Raw genomic sequence first — 17,218 nt, 5'->3', positions numbered from 1 at the left:
CACACTGTTCATTTGTATAGCTGTGGTCACAGGTGGTAGGAAAAAGCTGTAACAGGAAAATATTATATGAAGTTAAAAACAAGTTTTCCGTAATCTGTGGATTCCTCTGTTTTTTACCCTCTTCCTCTCTTTAAAACCTTAGGAAGTTTTACCTACACAAAACCAATTGGTTGTTTTTGAAAACTAATTTCATGCAGTTATTTGCTCCCAAACTTCCCTATCCTTCAAGCTCTAGAGTCCAAGACTCTCGACCATCGGTTCCTGTTCTTAATCCCTTGAATGCACGTCCAGTCTCTTATACGGCAGTTCCTTGGGGAAGGGCTGTTTCTTCATCTGACTCTTCCCCAGAATCCAAAATGATATTCTAAAAATATCAGTGCTCCAAAAAGGAGGTTTGTTGCAGGAAAAATTTAGGTATTTCCCTGGAATGCAGTTGCTGTTGAGAAGTGGAGCCCTCACCACTCCCCTCTGCCTCTATCCCACAGAATAATGATCTCCTTTGGGAAGACTATGAAGAGAAACTAGCTGACCAGGCTTTGAGGACCATGGAAAACTATGTAGCCCAATTCAGCGAGATTAAGGTAATCAATTTACAGAATCAAGGATGGGGTATGGGTGACCCATATAAGTTAGAAAACATGTTGGGTTAAAAGTATAAGCAGAGTTAGAGCCCATGGTTAGGAGTGAAGTTGGATAGGTTAGGAAAAAGATTGAAAGTTGAGGGTTAGACAAGAGGTTAGGGAGGAGGGTTAGAGGTAGTGTGAAGGTTACATTTAGACTTAGATTTCAGTGAACTAGATTTGGGCTGGCTTTGAATTAGATCCAGGTCAGGGCATCCCATTTCGTTGTGAGAAACAGTTGGTGGGACTAAAGACGTTTATTGTAGAGAAGAGGAAATTTGGAGGAGTTATAATAATTATCTTCAAATACTTGAAAGTCTGTTAGATAAAAGAGGAATTCAACCTGTTCTAAACTGTTCCAGAAAGTAGAATTAGAATTCATTAATTCATTCAACTCATATTTATTAAACGTCTACTCTGTTGGGCACTGTGCTGGTTTTAGATTAATATAGGAAGAAATTAAAGGAAGCCTCACTTAAATTTCTCATAGCTAAAGCTTTCCAAGAAAGAGATGAAATATACTGTGAGATAGTGAGTTCTCTATTCTCTGTTCAAGAAGAAGTCGAACTACTTCTTATCTTGGATATTGTAGAGGGGCTTTGTGTATTGAACAGGAAGTTGGATCAGATAATCACCAAGATCCTTTCAAATTCTGTGGTTGAGAGAACAAGACAAAGCCATTAACATTGTTTGCCTCTCCCTGGTATAATTTGTAGTTGGGATGAGATTGAGTAAACGTTCTCTCAGTGCTCATAATAGTTTACTATTTGTATTATGCTTTAGGATTTTCAAAGCCCTTTATATTGAGCATTTGATCTTTAAAATAACACTATAGGGCAGATGAGGCTACTGAGGCTCCAGAAGAGGTGTGCCTTGCCCTAGGTGACAAGGCTAATAAACGGCAGCATTGGGAGTAAAACCCAAAACTCCTGACTTTCAATTTAGTAGGATTCTCAAGGCCATTTCTTCTGGATGCTGAACCAGTTTCTAGTGGGTTCACAGGATATATTAAAATTCAGTGCAGGCTTCCAGGTGCTCTGGAGAATTGCCCTCTACTCTCTCTCCCCCTGAGAACTCCCATTCTTTCCAGATAATGAGGGAGATCCCTTTGGCACAAAACCCTGTTAGAGAGTAAAATTTGATAATAGGACAGGAATCTTGCTTCTCCGTTTGATACTCTGTTACCCACATCCTGGCCACCGAAAAGTGAGTATCAAGGCCCTCTCTCTTGACTCTGGGTTAGGAAAGAATTGCCAAGCGGGGCCGGAAACTCGTGGACTATGACAGTGCCCGACACCACCTGGAGGCGGTACAGAGTGCCAAGAAGAAAGATGAGGCCAAGACTGCCAAGGTAAAGAAGAGCCTGGTAAAACCTCCCTGCCCGCCCTCTCCCCATAATGGTGGCAGGTGGCTGGGCCAAGCTGGGTTTAGGAAACGATAAATTCAGCCTCCAGTGTCCTGAAGGAGATCCTGTCTCCTCTGACACTGACGCTCTAAGGATGGTCAGAGACTTGAGGCTGGGGAGGACATAGGTCTGGGGAAGGGGAGGCATGGTTCCAGGCCCAGTCCCTGAAAACATGCAGAGAATAAAGGAAGCAGCCTCTAGCTTTGGGTTCAGGAACGAGGGGAATTGTCCTGTCTCTTTTACCACCTAGGCAGAGGAAGAGTTCAACAAAGCCCAGGTTGTATTTGAAGATCTGAACCAGGAACTACTAGAGGAGCTGCCTGTTCTTTATAATAGGTAATGATTGAGATTCAGGAAGGGGCTGGACTCTCGGGCCAGTGGAGTCCCAGGCCACCTGACAGCCCAAACATGTCCTCATGAAAAGAGCCCTGGTCCAAGAGTGGGATGTAGCCTCAGCCCTGCTCTTAACTTGCTGTGTGATATTAGGCAAGCCACCTTTCTGTCTCGACCCTGGTTTCTTTGTCTGCAATACAGAGATAACCATCCTTGCCCTACCAGCTTTTCCGGGTTTAAAGACAAGATGCTTCTTGGATAGGAGAGATCTTGGCAAGTAAAGTGCTGTCATCATGCATACTAGGAGTATCTGGTTTTCTGCTCGAGCATGTATTGTTTTAAACAAGCTTGGTTAGCGAACATCCGGATTCATGTAGAAGATACACCATGGGATGAGTATTTCCATTAATGAAGATGTCTTTGCTTTACAGTAGGTAAAAATGTTTTAGATGTAAATTTTCCACATTGGAAGAGGAATCTGAACAGAAGCTCTATTTGTATCCTATTTCCTTTTCATTGCACAAGATATGCTTTAAGGGACTTCCTGGTGGCGCAGTGGTTAAGAATCCACCTGCCAATACAGGGGACAAGGGTTCGAGCCCTGGTCCGGGAAGATCCCACATGCCGTGGAGCAACTAAGCCCATGTGCCACAACTACTGAGCCTGCGCTCTAGAGCCCATGAGCCACAACTACTGAGCCTGTGCTCTAGAGCCCATGAGCCACAGCTACTGAGGCCGCATGCCACAACTACTGAAGCCTGCGCGCCCTACAGCCTGTGCTCCACAACAAGAGAAGCCACCGCAATGAGAAGGCCGTGCACCGTAATGAAGAGCAGCCCCCACTCGCTGCAACTAGACAAAGCCCGCGCACAGCAATGAAGACCCAGTGCAGCCAAAAAAAAAAAAAAAAGATATGCTTTAATGCAATTGTAGTCAGAGTATTTTATGTTGTCACTTTGTATTAGTCTATGAATGAGGGAGCCTTTTTAATGACTAAATGTATTCTAAAACTTTAATTATGTGATTCCTAATTTAAACAGAATTGAAATTTAATAGTTTCTTTAAATGTAAACTTCCCCAATTCATTTACGGTAGAATTCCATTAATGTACGTACAGCTTCATAGAAGTCCAAGTATTGTATACTGAGAAAGAATACTTACTATAATAATTATAATTGTATGGCTTTATGTTTATACGGCACTTTAAAAATTCTTCAAAGCACTTTCATATCTACTTCAGAACCTAAAGAGCCTGAATCAGATAACTTCTTTCGTAGAGATCTGTTATACTTTGGTGTCAGCCTAGGCTGGTCGTGTCTCCTCTGGCCTTCCCACTCCTGAGAGTCAAGTGTACCCCTGGCCTGGCTCTGACGAATCCGGAGCCCAGAACGTCCTGAGCCTAGGCCGTGGGGTGCTTTTCTGTGCGGAGCCGGCGGTGGCTTTGGCTTACGCTCCTACCTTGTACTTCAAAGACTTCCTTTACCAACACTTACCTGTACGTGTTTGTTGTTTTGCCTCTTGATAGTCGTATTGGCTGTTATGTGACCATCTTCCAAAACATTTCCAACTTGAGAGACGTCTTCTACAGGGAAATGAGCAAGGTGAGAAACATCCGGCCAATTTAGACATCTAGGAGGGTTTTTCTAATAAATATGAAGGTCGCTCTAATTTACATAACCTCATTAGATATCCATATTGGCATCACAAATTTTTACTTCTTTCTCATGATGAAATAATAGCACTTGACGGACTGTGTTGAACTATATTAAAGCACATCTTTAACTTAAAAAGGATGAATTGTATATTTTAAATGTGAATTATATCTCAATAAAGATGTTAAAAAATACATAGTATAAAAAGCTGAAAGGCCCTATAAGGAGAAATTGATAAATCTTCATAGGAGATTTTAGCAAAGGGAAACCAAATTACTGACAAACTAACAGAGTGAGGTAAGAGCTAGAAACCTAAATGATCAATAATTATATGGAAAAAAACCCACACAAATATAAATAACAAAAAACACAGAATGAAGTGGTGATAGTGGACATTCTTGTCTTGTTTCCAGTTTCAGGGGAAATTTTTCAGTGTTTCATTTCTAGGTATGATGTTTGCTTTAGGATATTTTTAAATACCCTTCATAAGTTAACAGAAATTCTTCCCTATTTCTAGTGTACTGAGTTTTTGTTTGTTTTTAATACACAGAAGAAAATGAAAAAAAAAAAAAGCACGTGTTTATATAATGTCAGAGGGCCCTCTCCATCTCCATTAACAACTGAATAATGGCATCCAAATGGGCTTCAGATGCATAAAAGAGATTAGACTTATGGAAGGAATAGCTGAAATGGGGAACCAAGTTCAATCTCTATCTTCTGTTGCTGGGGAGCAGAGAGGACAGTGTTTAGGCACAGGTCAGTTTCTCAGGTAGTTCGTCTTGAATAGGGCCAATCCTGTTCAATGACGGGCAGCCACAGAACATGACCTCACGGAGTCTTTTCTAGTCCTGCGATTCCAAGACTCTTTGCTGTTAAAATGTTAATTATATTCACATCCACATCCACATCCACACACATTCCTCTCCACAGTTTCTTTGGCTAAATTATGATTTGCCTAGTTAATATTACAATGAGTTTTCATTCCCTGGATCACCTGAGAGACGCTAGAACCTCAAATCAACATCAAATACCAAGGACCCAGCCTTGAGAGAGCTGCCAGTCTGATGGAAGAAGCAGAACTTTAGACATAGTAAAGGAAGAAGGGGTGGTGGGACAGGACCCTGGGCACTAGTGCAAAAGGGATAAGGAATTTTATCATTAAGGGTAGGAAGGTTTTATTTTGGGGAGAGAAGGGATATGCCAGTCTCAGGTTCCCACATGGCTAGCATCTCCTTCTCTCTTGCTTACTCCAGCTAAACCACAATCTGTACGAGGTGATGAGCAAACTGGAGAAGCAACATTCCGACAAAGTCTTTGTGGTGAAGGGACTCTCAAGGTGAGTCACTTCTGAGACTCATTTCTGCTTGGTTTGCCCTGTGTGTGAACACATTCAACACTCTCACCTCCAATCCCAAATCCTGACCTTTCCTTTCTGTTCATGTACATAATATTGTTTTTTGTTGGTGCTACACCCCTATATAAAGTATTTTAATGAAATATTTTAGTGGTAACTAAACGTATAAAGAATAATACAACAAAGAGTCATATACCCACCACCAAATTTAAGAAATCAACTATTGGGAATTCCCTGGCGGTCCAGTGGTTAAGACTCTGCACTCCCAATGCAGGGGGCACTGGTTGGATCCCTGATCGGGGAACTAAGATCCTGTATGCCGCGTGGTACAGCCAAAAATAAAGAAAGAAAAGAAATCAACTATTATATATATATAATTAAATCTCCCAGTGCCCCTTCCCCACTCACTTTCTCTTCCTGTCCCCCACCAAGTGTAACCACTATCTTAAATTTAGTATTTATTATTCCCATGCATGTCTTTTTACTTTTATTATATACACATATATGCACACATAGAAAATATTATTTTGCATGGTTTAAAATTTTATTAGAATTATACTGTATGTATTCTTTTGCAAATACTTTTGTTCTTTTAGTATTGTTTGTGAGATAACTTACCCTTGTTGCTACATGTTGCCAGCTCTGATCTTTCCTTTTCATAAGTGTTATGGATGCTACTGTATGGCTAGTTCACAGTTTATTTCTCTGAACTGCTAGTGGACATTTGGGTTGTCTTATAGTTTTATGCTATTACAAATAATGGTGCAGTGAACGCGTTTCACATTTCTCCTTGTGAATATTATCAAGAGTTTCTTTAGGATGTATACTGGGAGTCGAATTGCTGAGTCATAGGGTCTGTGCATTTGGGTTTCTTCAGCCTTACTAGATATTACCATTGCCAGATTGCTCTCCAGAGTGATTGTTCCAATTTACAACTCACCGGAAGTGAATAAAAGCCCTCATTGCTCCATATTCTTGCTATACATGCGACATTGTCAGACTTCTTAATTTTTCTAAGGTAATGGGTATGAAATGGAATTTTTGCAGTTTTAATTACGTCTCCACAATGGCTGGTTAGCTTGAACATCTTTTCGTGTTATTGGCCTTTTAAGGTTCCTTTTGTGTGACTTTCATGTTTATCCTTTCTTCACATTTTTCATTTGGATTGTTTACCCTTTTTAAAAAACTGATTTACATGAGATGGGGTTTTTTGTATATTCTGGATATTAATCCTTTAATGATATGTACTGCAAATATCTTTTCTTTCTTTTTTTTTTTTTTTAATATTTATTTATTTCTGCTGCTCCGGGTCTTAGTTGCGGCGTGTGGGATCTTCGTTGTGGCATGCAGGCTCTTAGTTGCAGCATGCAGACTTCTTAGTTGTGGCATGCATGTGGGATCTAATTCCCCAACCGGGGATCAAACCCAGGTCCCCTGCACTGGGAGCGTGGAGTCCTACCCACTGGACCACCAGGGAAGTCCCACAAATATCTTTTCTTAACCTGTTATGGTTTGCTTTTCTGTGTGTGTGTATGTGGTGTGTCTGTTGCCTTCATGCATTCTTTATGCTGGTAAATGTAAGCAATTTACTGGTCCCTCAGAATGTGATCATTTTCTTATTCTGATGCCTTTGTTTAAGAAGTTTTATTAAGTTCCTTCTATACACAAGGTTTTATGCTGAGAGTTAGGCATCTAAGGACATAGGTGACTTGTCTTTCTCCTGAAGTGATTTACAAAAGTTGGAAGGGGGACTTCCCTGGTGGCGCAGTGGTTAAGAATCCGCCTGCCAATGCTGGGGACACGGGTTTGATCCCAGGTCCAGGAACTTCCCACGTGCCACAGAGCAACTAAGCCTGCGAGCCACAACTACTGAAGCCCACGTGCTGCAACTACTGAAGCCCATGTGCCTAGGGCCCATGCACCGCAGCAAGAGAAGCCACTGCATTGAGAAGCCTGCGTATTGCAATGAGTAGCCCCCACTCACCGCAACCAAAGAAAGCCCGTGCTCAGCAACAAAGACCCAACGCAGCCAAAAATAAATAAATAAATTTATTTTTTTAAAAAAAGTTGGAAGGACACAAAGTGTGCCTAAGGAAACAAGGAACAGTATAAGATTGCACAGACTAAGGGCCTGAGGAAACCAGTAGGAATTCAAAGAGTTAAGTAATTGCAGCGTGCAGATAGATGGTCAGGGAAGGCTTTGAGGAGGTGGTGAAACTGAGCTTGAGATTTGCAGGAAGAATGGGTCTCAGTTTGTTGTTTCTATTCCTCATTTAGCAGTTAGTTACAGACTGTTAAAAAGAATCACTAACAGGCCAATATAGATTTCCCTTTTACTCCAAAAACTCTTTTTCTCCTCTTCCCAGCACTGAAAACCAGAGTTCTCTCTAAGTGTCCATTCATCTGAAACTTACCATCATTTACACCAAGATGTCCCAGAATCTTTTAGGGAAATCTGGTCTTTTCTTGCTATATCCTGGGCCTTCTAAACCTGCTGACCCATAGAATGCTAGTGCTGGAAAGAACCTTATGTCACTTAGCTTATCTTACGTCAGAAACTCCCACAGGGCTGGAACTAAGTTTTTCTCTTTCTCTTCCTGTCACCATCTCCCATTCTTGAACCCAGGACACAGCACATAGTTGGTACATGTCAAGTCAATATTTGTGAGTTGCTTAATCAGTTAGTGGATGGTACACGGGAGGGCCTTAAGGAGGTGAGCAGGAGTCAAGCTGATGTTGCTGTAGAAGCACTCAGCACAGTATCCAGCATACACGATAATGTTATAGTCAGTTTTCATTGTTCGTGGTAGATTTGTTCTAAGTCACCATGAGCACTGAATTAGTGAATACTGAACCATTGCTCCTAGGGGAAACACAGGGTTAGTTTCCTGTGAGCCCCTGGTCCTAACATTTTCATCGATCGATCAATACATAACCTTTCCTTTTTTTTTTTTTTTTTTAATTTATTTAATTTATTTATTTTTGGCTGCTTTGGGTGTTCGTTGCTGCGCGTGGACTTCCTCCAGTTGCAGTGAGTGGGGGCTCCTCCTCGCTGCAGTGCACAGGCCTCTCACCACAGCGGCCTCTCCTGCCGCGGAGCACGGGCTCCAGGCGCGCGGGCCTCAGTAGTTGTGGCACACGGGCTCAGCAGTTGTGGCTCGCGGGCTCCAGAGCTCAGGCTCAGTAGCTGTGGTGCGTGGACCCAGCTGCTCCGCGGCATGTGGGATCCTCCCAGACCAGGGCCCAAACCCATGTCCCCCGCATTGGCAGGCGGACTCCCAACCACTGCGCCACCAGGGAAGCCCACATAACCTTTCTTGTGTGTGTTTTTGTTTAAATACACCTCATTTAATACATATTGTTGATTCATTCCTATTGAACTCACAGCCACCAGCACTATGCCTGAATGAAGCTTATCTAACATGTATTTTCTCTGTAAGGCACATCACAGACTTTCTCCTCTCAAACAGCACTTTAGCACTATACTTGGAGGCCATTTTAAACAGCAAAATCACCAACAAAAAACTTGGCAAACAGGACATATTTACAGTAAGAGAGCTAAAACAGGAAGGCAGAGGCTTGCCTTGTTAGACCTCAGCTGGGAAAGTACTGGTCAGGCACTCATTCTTCACAGCTGGCACATGTCCGTGAATGACCGCAAAAGAACCATGAGTGTTGATTTTGAGGTTATAAATAAATTTCAGGGGGTAGGTGCATTTGCAAATACGGAATCCATGAGGATCAACTGTATATCACTCGTGAATCTTTTCCCCAAGGACAGTATTCTGTTAATATATTGCTGAGTTTTTTTTTCCAGTTTCTTTTTCTTTATATATTTTTAGATAATCAAGATTGTGATATGGATAAAATTTTATAGCCTTTTTCCAATTCACTTTATAACATAAGCATTACTGCAAATTTTACAGACTTTCTAATACCATTTTAAATTGCTTTATTCTGTTTTATTATTATGTGAATGTACCATTATTTATTTGGGGATTTAGGTTACTTCCAGTTTTTAGCTCTTCTGAATCTAAATGCCCTTCCTTTCTTAGCAGCAACAGACGCTCTCTAGTCATCTCTCCCCCAGTTCGAACATCTACAGTCTCCAGCCCTCTTACCTCACCTACCAGTCCCTCTGCGCTTTCCTTGAAGAGTGAGAAGGACTCCACCTCAGCAAGTGAGGAAGAGCTGGCATCTGATCCAGCCCAGGGAGAAGATAACTCCGAGATTAAAAAAGAGCCCTTAAAAGACAAGGAAATAGAGGAGGAGGCAGAAGCAAGCTCCTCTGAGGAGGAAGAGCCTCTGCCAGCCTTCAACGGCCCTTCCCAGGCCCAGCCCTCACCCACCGTTGAGGGTGGAGAGTCCCAGGAGGAAGTTCTCCCTTGCTCCCCAGCTCCATCACCAGGCAGAGCTCTGATCCCTTCAGAGCAGGCTTCATCTCTCCCAGAAGTAGTCCTCCGAACCCGCACCTCAAGTGAAGGATCTGAACAGCCAAAGAGAGCCTCTATGCAGAGGGCCTCAGCACCTGATAGGCCTCCTCCACCCAGAGCCACTCCTAGCCCGAGGTCCTCCTTAGGGAACATGCCCTCCAGCCCTCCAGCCTCTGAACAGAGTTCACCCACCAGCCCTAGGGCCTCCTTGGGGGCTGAGACTCCAAGTCCTAGGGCCTCCTTAGAGGCCTCTCCTGATCCACAGCCACCAGAGAAGCCAGCAAGAACTCCTGAGGCCGGAGAAAAGGAAAACACCGATAATCTGAACCCAGAAGAACTTTGTACTGCCCCAGCCTTGATGATCTCTCAGGTGAGAATGGATCTGGCTGAGTCTTTATTCCCTCTGATAACCTCCATGTAGATTATTTTTACTATGGTCAGGTTGCCCCACAGTAGATAAGACTTTATGTCATTATATTACCGTTTCAAGGATACTCTTGGACACCTTTTTTGGTTCTGGGGATTGCACATCTTCATAGCAACTAATTTAGCGACCTGTACTCCCAGGGTAATTGACTTCTGCAAAGGGCTTATCCCTAATATAAGCAGATTCTTACTAATTTCTTTCTTTTGCTCCAAGTTCTGGGAGTTCCCAACGTAAAGAACCTACAACTGGATCCTGATCTTTACCTTTTTTAATGTGGGAGAGGGAGGAAGGTCTCACTTCACTTTGTCATACTTGTGATTATGGTGAATAGACCCCGAGCAAAATGGCATCAGCAAATTTCCAAGGTATATCTTCTTTGATGAGCGAGGCCTAGAAGAAGGAACTCACAAAGGGAAAGTAAAGCAAAAGGGATGGTCTTTTGAAAGGTGAAACTATGGATGAGAAAAGGATTCTGTTAAAATAGAGACACAGACCCTCTGGAGAGCAACCAATTCCGTGAAGGATCTGGAAATCAAGTCATATTCTATTCAAATTACATGGAAGTCTATCATATAGAGGAGAGATCTGACTTGTTCTGTAAGACTCCTGAGGACAGAAAAAGGCCCTGTGTGTAAAGTGTTTTTGTTTTTTTACGTACATTTTGGATCAATATAAGAGGAACTTTCAGCAATTAGCCCTAAGCAGTGGTATGGGAAAAAAATTTTTTTAATACAGAGGAAAGGGGGCACAAGGGGCATCCAAAAACCAAAATGTGCTGGGCCACCTTGAAAAATATTTCCCCTTCCGTGATGTTAAAAGCTAAGGCTATATGGTTCCCTGTCAGGTGCATTGTAGAGAGGATTATGGGGCAACGTCTGACTAGATGGCACCCAGATTCATTCATTCATTCCACAATCACTCATTAAACCCCTACTATGTGCCAGGCACTTTTCTAGAAAGTGGGGTATTACAGTGAACAAAACACAAAATTCTCTGCCTTCCAGCTGCTTACATTCTAGTGGAGGGGGAGATAGACAAGAAACAGAATAAGTAAGTAAAATTACAGTTTAGTGGTGATATGAGTTAGGGAGAAAAATTAAGCAGGGCGAGGCATAGGGAGTGGAGGCTGAATTGCAGCTTTAAACAGAGCGGTCAGAGAAGGTGACATTTGGGCAATGAAGGAGGCCAGGGCATGAGCCATGTGGATATCTGGGAGCGTGAGATGTCTGGTACCCCTCAGATCATACCACCCTACTACTGAATATGCCTACCTGAAGGTTGACCAGGCTATCTTGGGAGCCTCCTGCTGTCTGAGAGGAACTAACATGGACGGAGGGAACAAAGGTGTGATGTCTGGCAAGGCAAGGAAGGTAGAAGACAAGAGGACAATAGACTTATCTCAGTTGACTCCCCCGAGACACTAAAATCTGAGTCATCAGCAGTAGTATGCCCTCAGTCTTGATTCACGGGAGGTACTGAAGGTCCTAACAGAGCATAATATAAAACTTTCCCTTGGCTGGTTTCCGGTCTGGGGTAGCTACACTGAGTGAGAGAGAGATGCAGGGCACGTGGATAGTGAATAAGCCCAAGATAAATGTGGGATTTTGCGTAGATGAAGAGTATAGCCACTTCTGCACTGAAAAGAGCAACTCAACTGTATGGAAAATCCAAAATTAATTTAAATTTGACTTTGTAATATGTTATATGATTTTAGTATAGAGACAACAATAGAATGACCTGTTTGGCTCAGGTGAATAATATAACAAGTTTGCATTCTTGGAGTAATTTTACTGAAGGGATTATGGGGACTAAGATGCTGTCTGACTATTTGGAGGAACAGGCTAGTAACACTGTCCTCCTTGGAAATGAGGTACAGGACACAACCTCCTTCCCCTGAGGTTACCTCCTTATGTTTGAGATTTACTCCCAGCCTCTCCTGTGGGATGGCTTTGGTCATTGGCTAAGGGGACATATTTTTCCTATGGAATTAAGCAGTAGAGCATCTTAGATCCTAGTGTATCAATATTATCAGTCCTCTGAAGCCTGTGTCCTATAAGATTTGTTCATCTCCCTCACAGATGCATCATAAATCATATTTTCTCTCAAGCAGAATTATGGACATACCACATATAAAAACGGGTAAATAAAAAGGTAACTGTGAGAAAATCTGTTCTTGCTCAGCATTTGACTCACCTGAGAGAAAATGAAGATTTTGATAACTTTCTTGGAGGTATTAATAGTATTACCTTTGAGGTAGTTCATGGCCTAGGATCAGCAGAGGGAGTACGACGAAGGAAATTTTCCTGAAAGGAGAAATCACAGAATTTCAAGTGGCTGTCATACTGTTAGAAATCGGTTCTACTTTAAAAGGGTGAATTTTATAGTGTGTTAAATAAATTTCATTTTTAAAAAGTTCATTCTAAACCTTAGAGTGCCAAGGTCTTCCCCTGGCTTAGTAGTTACTAGACACGGCTTTTTCCACACCTTGGGCTCCCATCTCAGAACCTAGACCTTTTCCCAAGGAAACCATCCTACCACTTGCCTCTCCTAACTGCTGTGGGTTAGGATCATCTAAGTGTGAGAACTGCTGTGCATTTTTGAGGAGGATTAGCCTAAAAGTGATAGGTAGTGGTTTTAAGACCTATATTTATACACTTACAGAGTCTCACCTAGCTATACATATAGATGCCATGTCACACAAATCATGGAAACAACTCTGGAATCTGAAGACCTGGCTTCCTGTCCCAGCAAGTCATTTCACCCTTCAAATCTTGGTTTACTGATATGAGGGAGGATGGCAGTAGAGCCTTCCCTGTTGCTTTCAGGCTGTAGTGAAACAACATTGTATGATTGCCCTTAGTATTATCTATGACCCTTATGAAGTGTAAGGCACAAAAGACCCTTCTAAGCTGAGAGGCTGGGAGGTTGAGACACGTCTCACTGGCAGAACTCTTCTTTTTGTAGAACCAAGGTCTTCAGCTTCATGTCTCTGCGGTTCCAGAAGAGAGCAGCGTCATAGCACCCGAGCCTCAAGAAGAGGTAAGGAATCCAGATATGCAGAGAACAGGAGGGGTGGTGAGACTGGGATTGCGGATGGACAGATGCTTGGCTACAGGCTGGCATCCTCGCTGTGGGCTGTGAGGGGAACCCAGCAGTGAACAATATCCTTAGGGCAAAGTCAAGCAGGTGGGAGCCAGAAGAACCAAGAGTGACCACACTTTGTGGTTCCTTTGTGCCCATTTCCCAACTGGCTTTGAGCCTCCTGACCTCTTCCCATAGCCCTGTCTCCTAAGAATTGATTTAGTTATACCTGAACTTACTTCAAAAAGGAGTTAAGAGCTACAAAAGGCATACAAAAAGTAAATACATACAGGCACCCACATGAAATGTAGTAAAGTAACTCAGAAGTGTATTAGTGAGAGTGACATAAAATGGAGCCATGAACTAGGCAAGTACAAATGTGCATTCTATAAAATAGACTTACTAAGGATGGACCACAAAATTGGTTCCAGACTAACATCCAAGAAGAAGAGGAAAAACCTGATCAGTTCACCCAATTTATTATGCCCATTCCTTAGGAGAACAACTCCTGCTACTAAGATGAAAAAGAAATCTCTTCTGCGAATCCTCATAAAGCGATGGTGAATGACATAATGAACAGTATCTGCAACAAGTCTTTACAATAATCCTAACAGCCAGTTTCACATTGCCCCCACCTCCATACAGGCCAGTGCATTACATGAAATATAATTCAGGACAAGAAAATGGAGTTTTCACCCCCCCCCTTATTAATTGGTTAGTGGGAGGGCAGGTCAGCATCTAATGCAATCATGTTTACTTTCTAGGTGTCTACCATTCAAAATGCACAACTCTGAAGAGGAACTGCCAAGACCTCCCCACACACACACCTCCCCAGAAAAGCCCCTCAGCTAGAGGATATAAGTCAGAGGGACTTAAGATCCAGCATTCATTTATGGTTTCTCAAACTATGAATGCTGGCGGTCTCTAAAGACCTAGCATTAATGGAGGCTGAGGAGCAGACTTAGGGGAGGGAGGGAGGCAGTCTTGGGAGAAGAGACTGTTAGACTCGGAATATTTAATTCAGTTTTTAGCATTGTTAGAATAATAAGACTTTATATACTAATGAAGTGGGGCTAAAATGACTATGAAAAGCACAAGCATCTGTAGACATAGACATTTGTCCACCCACAGGCATATAACCACACATACTCAGAGAATAGTGAACAGATCTTTGATTTACCACTCATTTTGCAAGACTTAAAACCAAAAGAACAGATTTTCAGATTGTTAAATAAAGTATTATTCTGACGATGTATGGATTTTTTTGTTTGACACAGGAAGTTGTTCCAGCCCAGCAAACTGTTCTCCACTTAGGCAAGGTCATTGACTCTACCCCCGGTTCAGAAAGCTTTAGTCACATCCCTGACCCCCAGCTCACCCTCCCTCCTGGCTAGAACTCTTTGATGATGCCAGGGGCCCCAGGCTCCTCTCCTCAATCTAGATGCTTTATTGCCTGACCCCCCCCCCCCCGCCCTTTGGTTAACAAGCAGATATTCTTGGAAAGGGTTTATATTTTAGAGCTGTATCTAGTGCCTACAGTTTGGTACTTGGTGTAAATAAGGATCTGAGCAGGATGGAAGAAGAAAGGGAACTCCAAGTGAAGAGAAAGGATACATGGTATAGATACAAAGTATAATGGAAATGGTATGGAAGTTGGAGTCAGAAGTCTTGGATTCAAGTCCTATCATGTGCTTCTGTGAAACCATTAAAAACTAACTTTGAAGTCCTGCCACCCTGATAAACATGCATACATATGCAAGCACTCACTCATCCATCTTTGCTTTTGTTTCTGGGGGTGATGGATGATGTCACTGTTCATTCAGTCATTCAGCAAGAATTCATTGAGTACTCTGCCAAGCGCTGTGCTAGGTACTAGAGAAGTAATGATGAGGAAAAAAAGTAAGAACGTTATAGAGACAGAATACTGAGCAGGGAGCAGACAGGCCAGATTTAGCAATGAGTGAGAGGAGACGTGATGAAGACTGAAGTTTTAAGGAATTATTCTAGGTTAGGTGTGAGAGACTAGAATTTGGTGGTGCCATTTCCTGAAGTGGTGACTGTAGGAAGAAGTGCATTATATGTGAGTTTTCTGGTGGCAAGCAACAAACTGACACAGTTAAGCACTAAAGGATATGTTGGAAGGGTGTTACGCAGCTCATAGAACTGAAAGAACAACCAGGCTGCGGAAAGAGCCCGTCCTCGGGTGTCTGTAGCAGGAACATGTGGACTGCCCCTCCAGGTAGCTGTCACTGGAAGACTCGGCTTCAGCTGCCTCCTGCCACTGTGTCCTTTCCAGATGCAGATTCCCTGGAGAAAGAATCTGACTGGCCCAGTTTGGGGGGAGGCATGTTAGGGTCTACAGTGACAGGAAGACCAGTGGTGGTGGTGATGCGGGGTGGGAGTAGGGAGGGGGGATTACGATGAAGCGCAAGGAAGCTTTTGGGGTGATAGAAATGTTCCTAATTTTGATTATGGTGATAGTTTAATGTGTATACATGTGTCAAAACTGATCAAATTGTACCCTTTATGGGCAGTTTATTGGGTGTCCCATACAAACATTGATACAAAGAGCTTGAGAACTTGCATGACTTTTCAGTAGACATGTCCCGTAGGGAGCTGGTAATGCATATTTGTATTTAGGAGTCATTTTTCTAAGATGTAATCCTGTTACTCTTCCATTTAAAAACTTTCAAAGGATCTCTACTGCTGTAATGGAGAGGAGGTTGCATATCCCCCTGTAAAAGCCCTACTGTCTGTACTTTAATTCCTCTCCTAGAAGGCATCCCACTCCCGTGGCACTCAGTTACTGCTGGCAGTGATACTCAGGGCTAACGGAAGGGTCGGGGATATGCTAGGGATACAGGCTCCTGGCTGTCCAAGGTCCTCCAGGACCTGCTTAGAATACCCCTCCCAAGGCAAAACCCAGTTCGAGCCTTTTCTTTACCAGGCTTTCCCTGACCCTCATCTCCTAGGAAACTGATCCTCTTTGGAGAGTGTGCCAGAGAATACTTCTGGGGACTTATGGTCTGGTGGTGGGGAGATAAGCACTCAAGGTAACTGCTACAAAAGAGGCACAAATGAAGTGGAAAATTTTACTAAACTGTGAGACTGACACTTCATTTGCATATGGCCCTACTGGAGGCTCCAGGAAGATAGGGAAAAGGGCCAGTAAGCTGGGCATGAGTAATAATTTTGCTTATCTAGGGTAGATAGTCCCAGCCAGGGACCAAATTGTTTACTCTAATTTACAAAATAGTGAAGTTGTGGTTGGTCCAATGGTAGTGCATTAACAGAACTTATCAGACTAGGACTTAGAAGACTGCCATCCTGGCAGCAGTGCAAGACTGGGCTGAAAGCTGATAAAATTGGGCAGAGATGAATATCTCTTATCCCCTGCCCTGAGGCCCCTGGAGGTCTGTTAACACAAGGATGGCTGTTCCGGTTTCTGAAGTTTAGCATTTAATCCTTGGAGAACACCGGTAGCTCACCACTGCTCCGAGGCTTCATTCATCACCTATCTGTATGCATCTCTATCTAGAATTAATTGCAAGAACACCCAGTCCCTGCCTTCCAGCAATGTGAAGGACAATACTGACAGACTAGGTAAGATATCCAGAGAGTACTAGGGACAGCACACATCCAGGATATATGGGACACCCCAAAGAGCAGAGTACACACTGCTTACAGTATTGCTTACTTTATGCTAAATTGGGTGGGTGCTGAGCATGTGCATATTGGATCCTGTTTTTCTGCATGTTTACACTTTGAAAATGAATAGCATGTGCCTACAGGGTTAAAATCATGTACCAGCGAAACTTTTAAGGTTACATTTTAAACAAAAAAGATGCTTGTGAGAGACTATTAGCCATCAAATTAAATTGTAAAAGTAACACAGCAAATCAGTATTCACTTG

At 42.8% G+C, this 17,218-nt stretch overlaps 1 protein-coding gene across 2 annotated transcripts in view; it reads left to right on the top strand.

Moving 5' to 3' along the window:
- The window catches only part of BIN2 (bridging integrator 2), a 32,671-nt gene extending 18,159 nt beyond the window's left edge, over window positions 1-14,512 (top strand). The window contains exons 5-12 of one of the 2 annotated variants that reach the window (XM_059934595.1): window positions 486-581; window positions 1,864-1,971; window positions 2,276-2,361; window positions 3,884-3,959; window positions 5,264-5,346; window positions 9,423-10,167; window positions 13,189-13,263; window positions 14,070-14,512. In XM_059934595.1, coding sequence (XP_059790578.1) covers window positions 486-581; window positions 1,864-1,971; window positions 2,276-2,361; window positions 3,884-3,959; window positions 5,264-5,346; window positions 9,423-10,167; window positions 13,189-13,263; window positions 14,070-14,099 — 1,299 coding nt within the window. In that variant the 3' untranslated portion in view covers window positions 14,100-14,512. Of the gene's footprint in view, window positions 1-485; window positions 582-1,863; window positions 1,972-2,275; window positions 2,362-3,883; window positions 3,960-5,263; window positions 5,347-9,419; window positions 10,168-13,188; window positions 13,264-14,069 lie in introns of both variants that reach the window. The other variant, XM_059934594.1, reaches the window with a different exon arrangement.
- Window positions 14,513-17,218: the final 2,706 nt, after the last annotated feature.

Source organism: Balaenoptera ricei, chromosome 10 (assembly GCF_028023285.1).
Source record: "Balaenoptera ricei isolate mBalRic1 chromosome 10, mBalRic1.hap2, whole genome shotgun sequence".
NCBI lineage: Eukaryota > Metazoa > Chordata > Mammalia > Artiodactyla > Balaenopteridae > Balaenoptera > Balaenoptera ricei.
This window is presented reverse-complemented; position numbering and strand designations above follow the sequence as displayed.